Here is a 19,335-nt window from a genome sequence, read left to right as displayed (position 1 = left end):
CCTAAGGCTGAAGCAAACTGTACACTCAAGATGTCTGTCTTCATATAGTTATAAATATCACTACAAAAAATTAAGCGAAGTCCACAAATGCTGCAACTCAGCAGCTTTTATCACCTCGCCTAATAAGAAGCCACTTCTCAGTTTGTAGACAAGAAAGAATATGGGAGCTGTTATTTTGTTCATGGCCATTTTCTGATATAGCTTTGAATATTCTAAGTGCACATCTGTTTGTGACAGAGGCCAGACATCTCACATACTATCCTCTTAACAGTTCAGAGAGGAAATGATATTGCTTGCAGTTTCTGTAACTCAGCAACAAGGACAACTCAGTGGAAATAAATAATAAACTCTTTCATTTGAATAAATGGATGTAACTGCAGTTTACCTTTTGTTATCTGACAGACCCATTCAAGTTTAGCTTCACAATCAAAAGGCTTAAAGTAAAATTCCAGGTCTCTGCCTTCGTGGAAATAAAATCTCCAAAATGATCTCCGTGAAAACTGAGAAGTCTGTATACAAGCAGGAACAGAGAACTGAGTTAGTATGGCATAGGCCTCTGAAATGTGAAATGAAACCGTACTTAAAAGGTACTTTGGCAAAGTCAATGTATTTCACTGTGGTGTTAGCTCCACAACTTATCTGACAAAAAAAAAGGGCAGGTACAACTTTAACACTTCAACTATAACTCTCCATGCTAGCCAAGCTTGTGAAGCGATTAGGTAAAAGGCTTAAGGTCAATCTACACACAAAAGTCTCTTCTTGCAATGTTGTTTCTTTGGGGGTTCTTGTAGCACACAAAGTCTCGTCGATGCTTATTTTTGAATTATCTGTTGCTACTCGTTGCCCTGAAATTATTCCTATGTCTGCTCAAAAGAAGAAACCATCTGAACTAGCAGAGAAATAATCTTTCCTATTTATTTCCTACAATAAAGCTTAAAATCTGATATCGCTCTTGGTGATCTCTCCAGTAAGGACTATTTTCTATCACTTAGTGAAAGAACATGTCTATACCTAACAGGTAGGTGAGGGAGGCTACTATATTCAGTGTTCCCTTCAAACTGCTCTTCTCTTGACTAGAATTTTCAGTAGCTTAACGCTGACAGCTTCTTGGACTGGTGTCATGAAGAAAGCAGAAGAGAATGAGGGGAAACCGCTGTGAACAGAAGCAAAGGGATGCAACTACCCTCTCTTCCAGTAAATCCTAACAGCAGAGGTGATTCTAATTAAGTTAAAAGAAAGTATGGTATTGGAATAATCTTATAAAAAGTCATATGATGTTTCAGAAAAGTTAAAGGCCATTTTAAAATTCAAGCTATCAAGCCCAAATTAAGCAATGAAGAAGGTAATTAGGAATTAACCAGAAGGCCTGACATTTTTATTAGAAACTGACACAGCACTTACAGTCTATTTTACAAGTAAATAAAGAAATACACACAATAAACACAAACACTGTATCCTAGCTACTGCATTCACTTACTTTAGGTTGCAAGCATTTTCTTAATTAGTAGTTCAGAAAAAGTTACTGGTAGGGCTCAGTTTGCTTTTTTGTTTTAGACTCCACTTTACATTCTTAAGCGTAATATACAAGAGATACATAATACAGCATTATGCAAGAGAGAATAATAGCATTGTTATTAAAATATTTTGTAGTTCTAAAGAAGTCTTACGAAAGGTTATCATTAGCATAGCACTTGGTTCATAAAAAACTGCTTGAAGGGAAAATTTATAATAGGTGGATATTGATAAAGGGAACGCTAGCAACTCTTTCACTGTGCAAAGAAAGCATGTAGACAGTCAAGATAAATTCAATATATGGCTAGCAAAGGTATTTTTTCCCAGTACTTCCATGTAAAAATATGCACACTGTTATAAAAATCCTTGAAACTAACCTTTAATGCAGCACAGTCTCTTGTATCATATTCATCTTCCAGATAATCGAGTGGCATAACAACACTAGTTACCTGTTGGATAGACAGGATGAAAGAATCATTACTTCATGGCTATTTTTGCAACAATTATCCCCAGAGATAACCACTCAAACCTAGGATCCCACTACATTTATCACTATTAAAATGTGTGCTAAATGGCAGTTACTGGATCAGTTTTGAGTCTGCGTAGCCCTTACCTGGGGGAAACTCACAATTTCAGGCAAATATATCAACTGTAGTGAGGAAGGTAACTTTGGAGCAGCCTGACTTACCAAGGAGATAAATCAATAAACCCTCCCCTCTGTTGTGGCATTTAAGACATCTTGTTTCCTACTATAGTTCTGTTAAAATATTTTAACGCAATAGAGATAGAAATGAGGTCAAACATTAAAGATAAAGTTTTCAATTGGAAATCTGCCTGGATGGCAGCTCTTAAGTGCACAATCTTGTTTTGAATTATTCACCTGCTGGAGGATCTACCATATTTAACTACAATATTTACAAATTTACTTTCAATACAGTCCAAGCTGAAACAAATCAGGACATGATGTTTCCTAGTTAAAATTTAACTTACAGGTTTATCATCACTCCATTGCCAGGTTCCCAGAGAATCTGGACTCCTCTTATTCATTCCAATCCATACCCATCTGTCATTGCTGTAAATAAGAAAGATAAAATCTTAAACCAAGTGTATGGTTCAGCTCATTTAATAGAAAGACTGACCTATGCCACAGCATTACTTAGGATCAAGCAGCAAAACCAAAGGCTTACTACTGCAAGTTGCAGCAGTTCAAACTAAAAATGGGTGTTAAGGGCTAAGACCTCTTCTGCACTTTTCTTTAAGATCTATAGGTTGCCTTTCCCTGAGCACAGATTAAAACTAACTAAATTGGGTAATTCCTTTGTTCGCTGCATCACCACTTCATCTGTTGTCACTTGATATAAAGGTTTCTTTTCTACACTTTTCTTCCAGAATCACTCACAGTGTTTATCTGTCTTAATTCTTTCTCTTGTCCATCTTAGGTCATCTGTCTCTACACCATCAGCTCAAATGTACTCTTCCTCAAAACACACAAAAACTTCTACTCATATAGAATAACTGCTTTCACATTCTCCTCAAATTTATCAGTGATATAAACAAACCAAGCATGGGAACACATTTCAATTATGCATCTTCATAAAAGAGGCATAGACATACATAAGCACATAACACTACTGACTCTAATGCTTGCATAAAAGAATGGCAATTCATATTTCATCCCATTTTACAGGATTATGCTCAGAACTGTATTTTTTTCTAGATTTTACTTTTTCATTTTTTATAAGCAGGGGATGCTTAAATTCAAAATTTCAGCTATGCTCCAAGATACAAAGTTGCCCACAAAAAATGGGTTTACAATGTAAATACTTAAATCTGCAGTAACAGCCTTTATCCTACTCTTCACTATTGCTTATGATATTGTACATTGTGTTATAGGTAGTATAACACAATAAAAGCCAAACTGCAAGGTTAGTTCTGTATTGCAACCTCTACTTCTCAAAGAATCAATTTTGCGCTACATAATGACGTTTACAATAACTCACCCCAGTCTGCTACACTGCCCAAGAAAGGCAACAGATACTTTACTGAATGATGGTATCAGCTGGAAGCAGCAGACCATGAGTTTTCCATGGAATCACAAACTACAAGAAACCCTACTGCAACAGACCTGTGGAAAACACACTGATCCAAATGGTCTGACAGTGGTAGTAAAGTATTGATGCCACAGTACAGGGCTCTGGTAAAACTATATGAGGAGTATTATTCCATAAATTCATGTTGTAGCAAATACAGAGAAGGAATTTAGAATATTTGAGGAAATGAGGTTTAGATTATTAACAAGGATTAAGGATTTTCTTGTCTAGCCTTGACAAAGAAGGACAGGGAAAGGATATAATTTTTCTTTAGAAGACTAAACCCCCAAGAAGAGAAGTTATTTGAGCAAAAGGAACATCACGTCTGAAGGAAGCACAACTCAGAAACAAATCTAGGCTCAAAACTGGAAAGAAACGCCTGACCAGCAGAGGTCAGAATTCGAAAAATCTTCGAGAAAAATTAGTGCTGACAAATTTAAAGTGATTTTAAGACAGAACTTGGAAAGTTTATGAAAATAATGTTATTACATGGAGGGATGGACCCAGGTTCATCTGCATAAGCAGTGTTATGAAATCAAGGTGCAATGTTAAGAAATTCTTTAGCAAGACTGCCACTGCCTTTCCACGTGTATTACAGTAAAGATGTTAAATTGAGCCTGAAATGGTTGACAATGCAGCACCAACAAACAACATGTTAGTCAGAGTATGTGAAGGGCAACAACATCTTATTTAGTAGGGTTCCCACTGAAAAAAAAGCATGAGCCACCAACGTACCTTTTTTCTTTTCCCCTCCCAACTCCAGTATCAATTTTCTGACACTGGTGGGCCAATATGAGCACACCGATGTGATCTTTTCACACTGAATAGTCTTCTGGCTTTTAATGATATCACTAAGGAGTCTTTAAAGAACCTAAATGCCCCATACGAAAACTGTGATGCAAACACAGCTGTCAAGCACCTACGTGACTTTTGGCAATCTGCTTTTAGGATTTTATTTTCCTGTGATTGTTCTTTCCAATTATGAATCAGACATTGCTTAACCCCAGAGCATCACCTACAGGCTTAGGGCAGTTTAAGCAATTGATCATCACAGAGGAGTATCTACTAAAAAGAAAATTTGAGACACTCAGTTCAAAAGGATCTGCAGTAATTATCTGAAGAACTAGAGCCATTTTTCAAAATCTTTCAACCTGTATTTATTTGGCTTTTATGTAATGAAAAAAAAAAACAACCCAAACAAAATTAAAAGTGTGTCAGGTGAAGAAGTTCTCCAGCTTATCTCCCAATTTACAATTACTGGCCTACAAACATAACATTTTCCAGCTGACTGGGCATTTATACATGAATGCACATTCTTTGGTTCTTTTGGAATTGTTCAGACACAACCATGAGCAATTCAGTAACTCTACAGTATCCTCCATAGCACTCTGAAGCTTAACTACAGCCTTTTGATAACCCTCTGAAATTATACTATCATCTCATCACAGAAAAGAATTACGCCAACTACTGAAGACAAGCATGAAATGGGACTCTCTTGCAACTAAGCCTGCAGCAAGGAATTTGCTTGTACTTCAGGTGTCTGCCTCCTCATTGCAAAGCATTTAAAACCCATCCTATGGACTGCTATCAAAATAGATTTACCACTACCAGAGTATTTTTTGAGCTACATTCCTGGAACTGCCTCTAAAACCTACATGATGCTGAGTTTTAAACCAAAAAATGGGTGCAATTTGTGCTTTACAATGAACTCCACGCTGATTAACAATGAAATCTCCAGCAATCCCTGCAGAATACCAGTGGCTTTTCTCTCACAGAGAACTTAAACTTCATTAAAGTCAGTATTATGCAGGAGCAGAAAAATATAGTTTAGATTTATTGAAGGGAATATAAATCAGTAATTTTTCTACAGTCATATTCTGACTGCTGAAATAGAAAAAGGTCTTTTTTTTCCTGTCCCTTATGTCAGCTCTAATACAAGACAACAAGCATAACTGAAGTTACTGTGGCTTGTAGTTCAACCTAGTTCTTGACACAAGGTAATGTATACTTCTGGGCCACCTCCCTAGTGGTGCAATTTGAGACACCATTTAAACCTAGGCAGTGCTGGCTCGAAGTATATATGAAACCCTCTGGACCCCTGCAACATGCTACTGCCACTAGCTGAGCCTCCACCCTGCTAATCACATATTCTTTATCAGCAGAAAAGAGCAACTCGGCTTTATTGCTGTTTTGGCCAGTGTGTTAAGATAAGTTCTCTCTTGCAAACTCAAACTCAAGCATCGGAAAAATGCTCTCTAGATTCAGAACAACTGCAGCAGCAGAGCTGTGCATATAAAAGGCAATGGATTTCTTTCCAGTAAGGTGTTCTCATTGAAATGTTATTTCTAACCAGTCCAAGCTGTTACTCTATGTCCAGCATCGCTGCAAGCTGTAAGCTGCAGAATGTTCACAAAAACAATCCTAAAAGAATGGAAACAACTGAACTGGATCTGCCCTGACTGTATTATGTCCCTCAAAGTGAAAAGAGGTTATCTCCTGTTTCTTCAAGACACAGGAAGGTTGGCAGGCAAATTCTATTCTCCTTTCCAATGGCAATTGCCCAACTTGGCTGGAGCAGTGTTAGCTCTTATTTGCCTCCAAGGTGGAATCCCAGTAAGGAACAGAATAGACTAGACAATCTGCCCTCTTCCTGGTGAACCAAACAGATTTTTGCTAACATTTAAAAACAAACAGCTCTCAATGAGTCACCAGAGAACTGTGTAAGGGGAAAAATCCCGAAACCAAAAAAGCCAAGGTGTGGCTCCTTCCCCAGACTGAAATGAATGCACTGAATGAATAGTTTAGGTCAGAGTCTGCACTGAGTAAATGCAAGGAACATGGACAAACTGCATGCCAGTGCGCTCCAGCAGCTAAACACACTATCTTATGATGATTTCTCTCAGCTACCAAAATTATTTGTTCTTGGTGAAATAATGCACTTGGTTTCCTCTCTCCTTTCTCAAATGAGCTTCTTTTCAGACAAGTTACTCTTGATCTCCAAAATACTTCATATAATCATGACCTCCAAGTAATTTAAAAGGATAAGTAACTTAAACATTATGTTATCTGAACAAACAAACATTATTTAAAAGACTTCAGTTAATATCAAATATGCAGTATTTCTGTTCAGGAAGTCATACAGTGCTTGAAAAGGGGTTAATCCAGATGAAAATACTGTGGTTTGGGTTATATCTGACACATGCAGTGACTGCAACACTGATTGCAAAGCCAATTTATACTGGGCTCAATATACTGCCCCTTATTTTAGTTCTGGTAGAATAATACTTCTTACAGGCTAAGTTCAAGTTTTCTGAAATACGGGAATTGCAGTAGCACTGTGTGTCAGCCGACTTTCTGGAAAGACAGAAAAAGTTTCTGCTTTTAAACTCCTAACAAAAAAATAACCATTAACTATAATTAATACCTCAGATGGTCTGCAACCTGGAAAGTAGCTGGAAGTACTTGTAGGAAAATAAAATAAGTTATTTCTCTATTCATGCTGCACAGTAGATAAGGTACAGTAAACCAAAAATTTGTAACTGCAAAACAGTATAAGAAGATATATAGGTAAAAATAATTCGTGCACTACTTTTTAGTCACTTTAGTAAGGAATCACATGTGGCTTTTATACAAGCTAAACCATCTATATAGAGAGCATAGGAGTTTGGTTTTGTCTCTTATTAACATAAACATTGAGTAATTTTCATGACTTGTGCACTTCTAAATAAAGTTCACTGGGCTTTCAAGAAAGCATCTCTTCAGTCATCAAGTTTTAAAATGTAATCAGAGTGTTGTATGTTGGCAGCTTCTGAAATAATCCTGATTTAGTTTGTTCATGAAAAAATTTAATCAGACACTGGCAGCATTTGAGTTTAAGCTGGCAAAAGTTCTGAAAAACCATGCTGCCAATCAAAAAAAACCCTCAAAACATATTACATAAGGACCTGACATCACACCGATGCCTAATAAAGCTTTGCAGTGACAGTTCCTTTGATTAAAAATAGAGCCTTAGACTCATAAATTATGTAGCGTAATTTGTTGATACCAGAAACCTCAACATACCCATCTAATGCACATACAGTGTTACTGCAGTTATGCCAAATGGGATCTGTGCCAACCAGACTGCTGGACGTTACATTATTCACATTTTCAAAAAACAGCACCGAGTTTAGTCAGGAAGCATTTCATGAATAAAGGTGAGACTTATCTGAAAAACTAGATAACAACTCATCTCTAAATAATGTATTAGTAAAGAATAGGAACAATCATCATCTAGTTGTGCCAAAATTCAGTGCAGAAAAGAAAACACTTTTATAACACAGACTTAAATTCATGTAATGGAAGATGCTCAAAGTAAACCCCTCTTTTCCTGCGCTCCCTCTAGCAATGTGAAACATTTGCCCAAGCTGTATTCCCTTGACGTTTTCCAGGAAGGCAGTGACATGACCAACAGTTCAAATGCCATATCTAGCCGTTTTCACTGTGGGAAAGACAGTCACCGCACACTAGCTCATATGTGCCATCTGGGGTGAGCAGCAGCTTTTGCGTCTACCACAGAATGCGACTGAAACCAAAATTTTAGCGCATGGCTAGTTTGTTACCTGATTATTTTTCTCAGGATAGAATGAAGCACCTTGATTTCTTCCGAGTGACTAAAACTAGGCAGATGGCCTCCAAGGGCTTCGCAGAACCTTTCTGCCTCTTCCCAGGTCCTGGTTCGTAGCACTCGTTCACTGTGGAAGAACTTCACAATAGCCAAACATCAGAGTAGAAAACAACACAAGTGACAGCCTTTTTAAAACACTCTGTACTACTAAAATATGGCCACCATAGGCAGGAATGTATAAGCGGCATTTCCACAGGGAGAGAACTTGACTTCTTAACAATTATTTTACTTCTTTTCAGTTTGTTTGACAACAGCTGTTTAGCTCACAAAATCTGTTTCAAATGCAGCATACTCTGTATGGCAGACTTTCTGGTTTTCTTTACCAGAAAGTACCCAACTCATTCCAAAACTGCAACCAAATTACAGGTTTTAAGGGATGCTGTTCTTTCAAATTTGCGGTGAACTGCAAAGCCCAATGTTCACTGAAACCAGGCCCATTTGGGTGCTACAGGTGAAGAAAGTTCTTCAGCAAGCCCTTTGCTACCTGTATGTATCAGAATTGCATATTTGGCTCACACACCTCAGCTAATGTAACCACTTGATGCCCTTGACTTCAGTCCAAGTCAATTTTCATCAGCTAAATCATGCACAGACATGCTACACTTGGTCAACAAGAGTTCTGGAGAAACTGCCAGCTGTCACATCCTATCAGCTATGGGACAGCTATGCTGCACATTAGCTAGACTCATCCTTTTGGGATCCCTGGCCACAGCCTTGTTATTCAAGCTGAGTTCTCCTACTTTGCTACATGAGCTGTTTACAAGACACAGTTCATTACAGACACTGAGTCCAGAAATAATGAAAAAACAATCTAATAAACAGCCTCAGTTTTAACTTGATTTGATTGTTAACAGAAGGAGGAAAACCTGCATTTCTAAGTACAAACCTGTTTAAGCCACTCCAGCTAACAGCACGGCTGCTTACTTCCACTATTTACTTCAAAACCAGTAAAATACAGCTGAGGCTGCACTTTTTTAATAATGTTTGATTATCCGTATTCAAACCAGAGAAAATCCCATCTCTCCTATTCACACTCTTAAGCATATAGAAAGGGAACGGAAAAGGACAAGAGAAGGACACCTATTCAGGTATCTCTGCATGCCAGCTGATGGCAGGCAGGCTAAGACACAGATGTGGTACCCCCTGTCAGCAGAAGGCTCCCAAGTCAGCAGCACAGGGCAAATGATGCCAGCCCACTCAGCTGGCCACAGAAAGAGCAGGGAAAGGCACACTGCATCTTTCAGGAATCAGTAGAGTATGATGCATGAGAATATCTGGAGGCAGTCAACCTGAATCAACGTAAATTCCTCCTCCTAGTGTAAAACATCTTTGAAATACTCTGCAGACCAGCTGTAAGCCACAAAATGGTTAATCACACGCAGCAAGACAGTAATGAACAATTAGCATTTAATACGAATTACTTTTTACCTTGTAGCATGCAAGGCCAGATCCATTGTGCCACCCAGGGGGACACGGATCAGTTGGCTTTGGGAGTACTTCTGGCTTCTTGGGCAGTCCAATGTATTTTTTGCAGACAGAAAACGCTTTAGTGGCTTTACAGTCCTTGGTTTCCCACTTTCCAAGATACTTTCCACTGGGCATGGCCACACATCCTCCTGAAAACTCTTAAGATTTAAGAAAAAGACATATTTAAAACTGTTGGCTGGTTGTCCAAAAAAACCCATATATTTCTGTATAACAATTTTATTTCATGCTTAGAGTTCCGTAACATGGTACTCCAATGCTTGCGCAATGTAAGATAATAGTCTTTTTATGTTGTGGTTTTTTCATTGTTAAATTTACCTGGTTGCAAGGAATTCCAGTTAGTATACGTCACAGCTTTGGCTTTTTCCCCATCCACTGTACCCCAGGAATATATTCCTGATTGGCCAATATCCTGCAAACCAGTCCAGAAGTATTTTTCTTCAACTTTGGTGTGTTTTCTAATTAGACTGTTTATAAATTCTTGTTCAAATCTGAAAATTCACAGATTACTTTGAGTCAATATTTGCAAGATACTTAAAACTACTGAGACAGTTTGAAAATCGGGCATATTATTACATGAGTTACTTCCAGTGGTGGTCCAGGCAGTCCAGTATTCAGCACAGTGTCAGCAGGCTGGGAATTCACATACTTCCAAGAAGGTTTTACACTGTAGGTTTACCATTGTCACACCATGGAAAACAGTTTGCTAGTTATGTGAAAAAGCAACTGTATCTCTGTTTTTTCTTCATAAACCACTAGTTGGCATACAGAGGTTTTAATCTCTGACTGTATCTCCAGGATCATACTGTAAAACATGCCCATAAATTACAGAGATGTGCTTTACCTGTTCATCACTGTAAGATTGCACTGTACTCCAAATGAAACTTCTGTTTTATAGATCTTGTAACAGTAGTTTCCATGTCTCTCCCATCCCTGGTTAGAGAACAACAAACACCTTTATACATTACAACCTTATTTAGGTATTATCAACAAGTGAAAATAAATAATTGCTAACACTGGTTGGTACCCCAAGCTGACACAGCTATACAAGGAAGAAATGTAGTGCATCACATACAAGGTCCTGTACCACCAACTCTCAGATTCACAGTTCTAAGAAATAATGCAACCACAAGAATAAAATATACCACTGTTTTGCCTTGACAGTGCAGAGTCTTCTGACTGCTACACGCATTTTAGAGAGAGAAAACACAAGGGTGACAGCCTAGTGCCATTCAAAACAATAGGAGTTTTCATGCTGTTCTATCAACACCAGGATTCAAACAGAGGAATAATACAAGGGAATTACTAATGTTTCTTTACTTCTGCAAAAAACATTTTATATTGAAAATGTGTGAACTTAAAAAATTTCTCTATTATTCAAATATTTTCCCCCGTATTTACACTGAAATTCTAAGGAACATTAATGCATTACCTCTTTGCTAGCTTACCAATGCCACTGGTGTCTGAACAGCACAGAAAGCTGTAACTTTGCATGCTGTCACCCTCTGAAGAGACAGAGTACAAATACCCCAAGGTTGTGCAGAAAGATAAGGAGTAAGCATCTTTCCTGTTGCAGGCAATATGCCACACAAAACTGAACCAAAGAACTCTGACATAACTACTAATACCATCCCAAGATTTTTCAAAACAGAAAAGACTTCTTTTCAAGCTTTATTTATGCTGTTAACATGTTAACAAACAAACAACAAAAACCAGCCCCCCCAAAAAACGCACAACAGCCACCTCCCCGCCTTTATTCAAGTCAAAGAACAAAAATGAAAGCCAACTGTAACAGAAACCTAATCTCAATTATCAATCTCTGCATACCCTTATGTTGCAAAGTGCTTATTCTAAATTTTAAAACATATGTAAAGCAAAAACCACAGGAACAAATGCCGCTAGCAATAATATACCTAGTAAAAGCAATCATTATATTTTTTCAAACAAATTAAGAGAACACACATCCTTAGTACAAGCTCATCAATGAAAAGACTGGTAACACATCCAGAACCTGCTTAGGGAAATCTGAAATTTGACTCATATTATATAATTCTTTCACCTTTTTTCATCCTTTCTCATGAAATGAAAATGTTCCACAGATTTTATTGTACAGGCAAGAAGGAAATGGGAAGAGCAGCAAGTAAGTGTTTTTAAGCAGGTTTCTGAATCAAGTGAAAGTAAATAAAGATACAGACTCCTATTACCTCTTCTAATGAACAACTTTCATCTGATTTTGTTTCATTCAAAATCTCTCCTTTTTTCTTGCAAACATATTTCAATTTTTCTTCACAGGATTTGACTCTCCACTGTCCCAGCTGTGAGAGGGAAAGAAAAAAAAAAAGCATTAAAATTCTAAAGTATGTCGATTTCTATAGTGCAGGGCTGAGTTTTCACACAGTGAAAGTCAAAATGCCTCTAGTAAAAATACTTGGGGTGGGATGCCCTGGATTATATAGAATCAGAATCAAGAATAGTTAGGGTTGGAAAGGACCTTAAGATCATCAAGTTCCAAACCCCCTGCTATGGGCAGGGACACCTCACACAAACCCGTATCACCCAAGGCTTCGTCCAACCTGATCTTGAACACTGCCAGGGATGGAGCATTCACAACCTCCCTGGGCAACCTATTCCAGTGCCTCACCACTCTTACAGTAAAGAACTTCCTCCTTATATCCAATCTAAACTTGCCCTGTTTAAGTTTTAACCCGTTACCCCTTGTCCTATCACTACAGTCCCTAATGAAGAGTCCCTCCCCAGCATCCTTATAAGCCCCCCTTCAGATACTGGAAGGCTGCTATGAGGTCTCCACGCAGCCTTCTCTTCTCCAGGATGAACAGCCCCAACTTCCTCAGCTTATCTTCATACAGGAGGTGCTCCAGTCCCCTGATCATCCTCATGGCCCTCCTCTGGACTTGTTCCAACACTTCCATGTCCTTTTTGTGTTGAGGACACCAGACCTGCACACAATACTCCAGGTGAGGTCTCACAAGAGCAGAGTAGAGGGGCAGGATCACCTCCTTCGACCTGCTGGTCACGTTCCTTTTGATGCAGCCCAGGATACGGTTGGCTTTCTGGGCTGCAAGTGCACAGTGCCAGCTCATGTTCAGTTTCTTATTGACCAGCACCCCCAAGTCCTTCTCCGCAGGGCTGCTCTGAATCTCTTCTCTGCCCAACCTGTAGATGTGCCTGGGATTGCTCCAACCCAGGTGTAGGACCTTGCACTTGTTATGGTTAAACTTCATGAGGTTGGCATCAGCCCACCTCACAAGCGTGTCCAGGTCCCTCTGGATGGCATTCCTTCCCTCCAGCATATCAACCGAACCACACAGCTTGGTGTCAGCAGCAAACTTGCTGAGGGCGCACTCAATCCCACTGTCCATGTCAGCGACAAAGATGTTGAACAAGACCGATCCCAACACCGATCCCTGAGGGACACCACTCATTACTGGAGAATTGTTCTCCAGGAGAATCTGCTCCAAGATTTTGCCAGGCACAGAGGTGAGACTGACTGGTCTGTAATTCCCCGCATCATCCATTTTCCCCTTCTTGAAAATGGGGGTTATATTTCCCTTTTTCCAGTCATCGGGAACTTCACCTGACTGCCATTTCTCAAACATGATGGACAGTGGCTTAGCAACTTCATTCACCAGCTCCTTCAGGACTCACGGATGGATTTCATCAGGACCCATGGACTTGTGCACGTTCAGATTTTTAAGATGGTCTCAAACCAGATCCTCTCCTACAGTGGGCTTAGGGTCTTCATTCTCACTGTCCCTTTGCCTGCCTTCCAAGACCTGGATGTTGTGTTCAGAGCCTTTGCCAGTGAAGACCGAGGCAGAGAAGTCATTCAAAACCTCAGCCTTCTCCAAATCCAGGGTAGCCAGTTCTCCCGAGAGCTTCCTGAGGGGGCCTGCATTGTCCCTAGTCTGTTGTTTATTTGCTACGTACCTGTAGAATCCCTTCCTGTTATCCTTAACATCCCTAGACAAGTTTAATTCTAACTGGGCCTTAGTTTTCCTAAACTGGTCCCTAGCTTCCCAGACAACATCCCTGTGTTCTTCCCATGCCGCCTGCCCTTGCTTCCACCTTTTATAAACCTCTTATTTCCTTCAAATTTTCCTCAGCAGCTCCTTATCCATCCAAGGAGGTCTCCTGGCCCTCCTGCTGCACTTCCTTCTAGTTGGGATGCAACACTCCTAAGCTTGTAGCAAGTGAACCTTGAATATCAAACAAGAGTCTTGGGCCCCCCTGCCCTCTAGGGTTATATCCCATGGAACCTTACTAAGCAGGTTCCTGAAGAGGCCAAAGTCTGCTCTTTTCAAGTCCAGGACAGTGAGCTTGCTGCACGCTCTTCTCACTATCCTGAGGATCTCAAATTCTTCCATCTTGTGATTGCTGCATCCAAGGCTGCCCTGGAGCATCACATTTCATGTTTGGAAGGAAGAGAGGAAGCTGACAAATGTAGAGATGGGAGGATTCTGGACCATATCTGAAAAAGGAAGAGAAGGCCACAGTGGTGCCAACTCCCTCAGATCAGGAAGAGAATGGGTACAGAACTGTGCTCAGCTTACTGTGGAAGTGCTGAGAAGGCACCTCAGAGTTACTTGGCATGTGAGTTCCACTGCCAGCCTGACAGCAGGCAGATGCTTGCCTCAGTTTTCTACTCAATCTGGGAGATGGGATACAGCCTGCTTCTCTTTCCACTCAACTTTTTTGTCCTCTTTCCTCCATCCTCCCCTTGCTTCTTCTGTATCGTATTTGCCCAGTCTTCTCTTACTTAAGTAATTCACTACTCATCCTCCGATAGGATGGCCCAAATTGGTCCTGGATATGACTGAAGCCAGGTTTTCCTTTTGATAGTTTGGCTTGCCTCCTTCCTAGCTCTCCACCACAGACATGCAAGAATATGGAAACACAAAATGCAGAGTGACAAGGATAACAGGGTGGCCAACAGTCTCAGACCTGTGAGCAATTTCTTCCATTTGTTGCAATACACAGTTACCAAGTGCACCAACCCAGATTATTTTATGAAATCTCCTTATCAAATAGTATCATCTGTATTTTAAAGATTATTCCAAAAATGAAATTAGTTATCTGCTTTACTCCCCTCTTTCACACACATCAATATTAAATCTACTATGATGGAAAAAAACAAAAAAAAAATCAACACTGTATTCCTACCTCGCCTGAATATGATACACAGTTAGGAGTGCTGTTAAAAGGAACTTTTGGTTCATTCTGATCCCAGTATGTAAAAACCACAGCTGAATGATCTGACCACTTGAACAAGGTTGGTACGTCTTCATTCCTGAGACCCATCCACATTTCTTCTTTAGCATCTGTAATTTAGAATTAGGACAACACTGTGGTTTTAAAATTATGTTCAAATTAATTGGAAAGGAATGTGAAATCAGCAACATTATGGTTTTATCACTATACTGCACACCATAAATGCCAATCTTTTCCTTGCAGTGAGAAAAGGGATTTGAGACAAGTACAATGTATATTCTTGTTTCTTAACTTACATTCATAAATACAAGTAAGTTTCACAGAGAAGGTAGCAAACAGGAATTTAAAAAAAACCAACAGAAATAATGAATACACAATGAAAAAAAAGCTCAACCAACTTAAAGTTTAAGCGTGCAGATGAAAACATACGACCATGAGAAAATTAAATTCCAGGTATTAAGTAACTAGAAGTAGGTTAGCCCTGTAAATAAATAAATGAATTGAAATAGATCAAACAAAACACAGAAGGCCTGGACCTGAACAATACCACTCAGTATTGGCCTGGGTACAAGCCCAGCATCAGCATCTTCATTTAAAAGCTAGAGGTTATGACAAACATCAGTTAGAACATGAAAAGTGGTCTGTAATTTATGGTGTGCAGCACTTGCTGCTTGACCTTTAAAAGTATTCCAACTCACCATTATGAAGCTTTGTAACAACCAGTTCAACATCTGCTAATGAGTGTATGCTGATGAGATTACTCTTATTCGTCTTGCACAATTCATCTGCTGTACTCCAAGATGCCTCGCTGTTTATCACCATGTAGCAAAAACCATTGTGGGGAAGCCAGCCTGAATCACAGCGAGTATCCAAGTGTCTCCAAAACTCTAACAGTGAGGAGAAAGAGAACCAGAGGCTTTTGTCTTACATTGGCTAGTGCAACAGGTTGGCATTTTCTTCATGTTTGAAATCAGGAAGCACCTTGAAAACAGCCAGAATGCAGCACACAGAACGTGTTCACACCTCTTCAGGGCTTATGTTTTAAGAAAGGGTCACAGTTTAGTCAAGCAGATAGAAATGACTGAGCAGCATTATGGGGATTCATAATATTTTGGGGCCATGCAGTAGGCAGAAGGAGAGTGAAAAGTAAAAAGCTGGAATGCATTACATTAAGCTGGTCTTAGTACAAGCAAAATGTTCAGAATTGTAAGCAAGATTTCAAAAGCAGTTAAAGGCAAATCAAGTTACTTCACTGCAGTACAGCAGCTTCAAAAAAAAAAAATCCTGTTTTGTACTGTTTATTTGTTTGCACATTAATAGGGGATTATTATTTATATGCAGTACTATGTGTAAGACCTATTTTGAATAGTTCACAATTAAACAAATGCTTAGTTTTAAATATTTTTTCTTCTGAAAGCTAAGATATTCAAGAATTCAAGCTGTTTCTAATGCATGCTGAAAAAAGGATATATTAACAGGTTTTCTGGTTTAAAACACACTATAAAATACTCTGACCACAAGAATTTTGTTCTTTAATTAATAAAACACTGAATAAATACTTGTAACAATTAAACATACGCCACTGAGGAGATAGAGAACAGATAAGGATGGTTAATTGACAACTAGTTTTCAAGGGATCATTTAAAAACTTCAACCAGTTTAGTTAAATTTAAACTACTTACTGTCTTCTCCTGAGGGAGCTGGAAAGAACATGCCTTAGCCAGAGACACTCAATGACACTTTCCACCTCCACAACACAGCTTCATCCCTCTTATTCTCTAGTCCTCCCCCTCATCCAAGGACAATCACCTTCCAGTAAAAATTTTCTCACGAGAGCCCCACAAGCGTGAGCCCTGGAAACTCAGAAAGGCCAAAATGTACATGGAAGAACAGGCCATGGATATGGGAAGGATTGGACATCCAGGTGTAGGCAAATGTCCAAAAGCATGGAAGCAGTTATATGTCACAGCTACACTGTAAATACTGAAAGACTCTGTGTGTGCGTATAGGGAGGAGAGAATAAGTATTCTTGTAAAAGCTGTTACGGATACAGTAAAGATTACACACTGGGCATGCCACCAACTCTTTCACTCTGATTCCCAGTTCAGTTCTGGGCCTGGTTCAAAGGACAGTAAAGATCACTTAACTACTTCTATTTGAATTCAACAGATTTTGATCCAAGCCTCAGGTAGGTCCCATTTTATGTCAACACACACCAAGAATGAGATGAAGATTCTAGGTGCTACTGCCAGTTTTAGACTTTCAGCCGCATGCAAAAGAAGGCACAAGCCATGCAGGAGAATGTGATGAAAAGGGCAGCACGCTCCTGGGAAATGCTTTATGTGTGAATGAAAAAGGTGCAGAAAGTGAAATCTGTTCGTGATGCATCATCTTGACACTGAAGGTACAGTTTGCTTCTGCTCTGGTAAAAATCCAAATCTCTTGTGAAAGTGTTTCGGCAGAGATGCCTCAGAAGTCTTGGGGATGGAAAAACAAAAAACAAACAAACAAAAGGCATAAACTAGGAAAACAAATATTAAAAAAAAAAAACTCCATAAGTGAACATTACACTCATATTAACATACAAAAACAAAAATGCAAGTTGTCCTACCTGGGAGGCTTGGAACTTCATTGAGTGACTTCTTGCAAATATACGGAAGTGGAGTCCCACAGTGGTAACTTTGCCACTGACCTGAGGCAGCATTCATCACCACACAACTAGTCCCATCCAGCGGGGACAAACTCTGCATATCTATGGACAGGAACAAATAAAAAGAGAAGAGTACAAGTTATCAAACAGTAAGGTAGTAGTGACTGCTGCTTTTTTTTTCTACTACTTTTCGATACAATAACAACATATTTTGCATAGTACAGGCCCTTGTATTTGAAGAACATAACTTGCTTTGAATGGAGGCACCTGTCCTACCGTAGGTCCCATAGAAAGTTTTTTGTAAGAGAGTTTCACAATCAAGGAATCTGGACTTCTTTTCTAGTGTTTAATCATAGAACCAGGAGGAATGTTCTATTTACAATAAAACAAACCCTTGGCTGAGCACTTTCCCAGACTAGAAATATCTCAGGGGAGAACCCTTTGTGCTGCCCTCAGTTTCCTTTGGCAACCCCTTTCCCACCCCATTACAAACACAGCTCTGCACTCTCTCTCAGTGCTAAACCCAACTCCTACCTTAACTTGAGAAAAAGCCACAAATTAAAAATATCAGGGAGAAGAACCCTTTTTTACAGTCCTCAGCTTCTCTTTGAGTCCCACTGCAATGGAACTTTTTTGATTTCTCTTCCTTTTGAGCCCCAGTGCAAACCTGAGCTGTGTCCTATGCAGAGTACCCCACTTTCCCCTGCACCGGGTTTGCTCAGTGTCATACAAAAGGCTAGAGTGAATCTTAGTTGTTCATGGGAGAGTACAACAGAGTCAGGGCCAGCCTCCTTTCAGAGGTGTACAGTGAAAGAACACCAAGTAATAGGTACAAATTGCAGCTAGCAAAATTCCTGTTAGATACCAGTAAGTATTTTTCACAAGGAGGGTAGACATTAGTGTGTCTGCCATGACTGAAGATTAAATTATACCATTGTATACCATTGTAACTCAGTCTCCAGCTCTGCATTACAGTCCTAAAGTGTCATCACAGTTTCAGAAGAAGATGCAGCCAGCAGTACAAGTCCAGAAAAGTCCTTAACCTTTTCAAAACCCAGACTACCTTTGAAAAATCTCATAGAAATTTCCTAGTAAAGCTTTCAAAGAAGGAAGAGAAACCACTTCTTATTTTTTCACAGAATTAACGTTGCAGCACTATTCTAGAAACTGATCTCATAGAAAAATAGGATTTCAGTTTAGAAAGGTCAAATTCAGCTTGAAAGATGGAACAATATTAGCTTCAGTATTCCTGATTATTATTCCTCCAGGATTCTCATTTATACTTATCCAGGTTGTATTTGTGAGAATATTACAAATACACACTGAAAATTCGAGACAAACAAGAGTCTCACCAATTCTACTAGGAACTTGGGAGAAATTAAAAAAAGGTTTTTTTAACCTTCTTTCATTTTCACCTCAATACAAATTTAAGCAACCTTGAAGTTTTAAAACACAAGTCAGTCTTCTAAGTAATGTCAGTCCTCACACAGATGCCAGTAATTGTAATATTTGTGGGAAGTCAATTCAATTTTGCCATTCTGTCAGTGGGAGGAGAAATTTAGAAGCTAAGGAAGCTGTAGATACCTCAGTAAAATAAACCTCAAAGATACTATTTTAAGTTTTTGGTTTTTACTGATTTATTAACCTAACCATCCATAAATACAGAATAAGTACAGAAAGATTCATTCTCTAAGGAGAAAAGA

General features: G+C 39.2%; 1 protein-coding gene across 1 annotated transcript in view; it reads right to left on the bottom strand.

Moving 5' to 3' along the window:
- The window catches only part of LOC130610427 (lymphocyte antigen 75-like), a 47,042-nt gene that overhangs the window by 22,700 nt on the left and 5,007 nt on the right, over positions 1-19,335 (bottom strand). The window contains exons 6-16 of the mRNA XM_057430314.1: positions 17,594-17,734; positions 15,681-15,869; positions 14,935-15,092; positions 11,958-12,068; positions 10,598-10,686; positions 10,072-10,244; positions 9,697-9,893; positions 8,204-8,346; positions 2,503-2,584; positions 1,890-1,961; positions 386-509 (exon numbers count right to left, since the gene is read on the bottom strand). Of these exons, the coding sequence (XP_057286297.1) occupies positions 386-509; positions 1,890-1,961; positions 2,503-2,584; positions 8,204-8,346; positions 9,697-9,893; positions 10,072-10,244; positions 10,598-10,686; positions 11,958-12,068; positions 14,935-15,092; positions 15,681-15,869; positions 17,594-17,734 (1,479 nt within the window). The remainder of the gene's footprint in view (positions 1-385; positions 510-1,889; positions 1,962-2,502; positions 2,585-8,203; positions 8,347-9,696; positions 9,894-10,071; positions 10,245-10,597; positions 10,687-11,957; positions 12,069-14,934; positions 15,093-15,680; positions 15,870-17,593; positions 17,735-19,335) is intronic.

Source organism: Pezoporus wallicus, unplaced genomic scaffold, assembly GCF_028554395.1.
Source record: "Pezoporus wallicus isolate ANWC-B61680 ecotype Strahan unplaced genomic scaffold, APGP_CSIRO_Pwel_v1 contig_5261, whole genome shotgun sequence".
NCBI lineage: Eukaryota > Metazoa > Chordata > Aves > Psittaciformes > Psittacidae > Pezoporus > Pezoporus wallicus.
The sequence above is the reverse complement of the archived record's forward strand: the minus strand, read 5'-3'. Positions and strand labels throughout refer to the sequence as shown.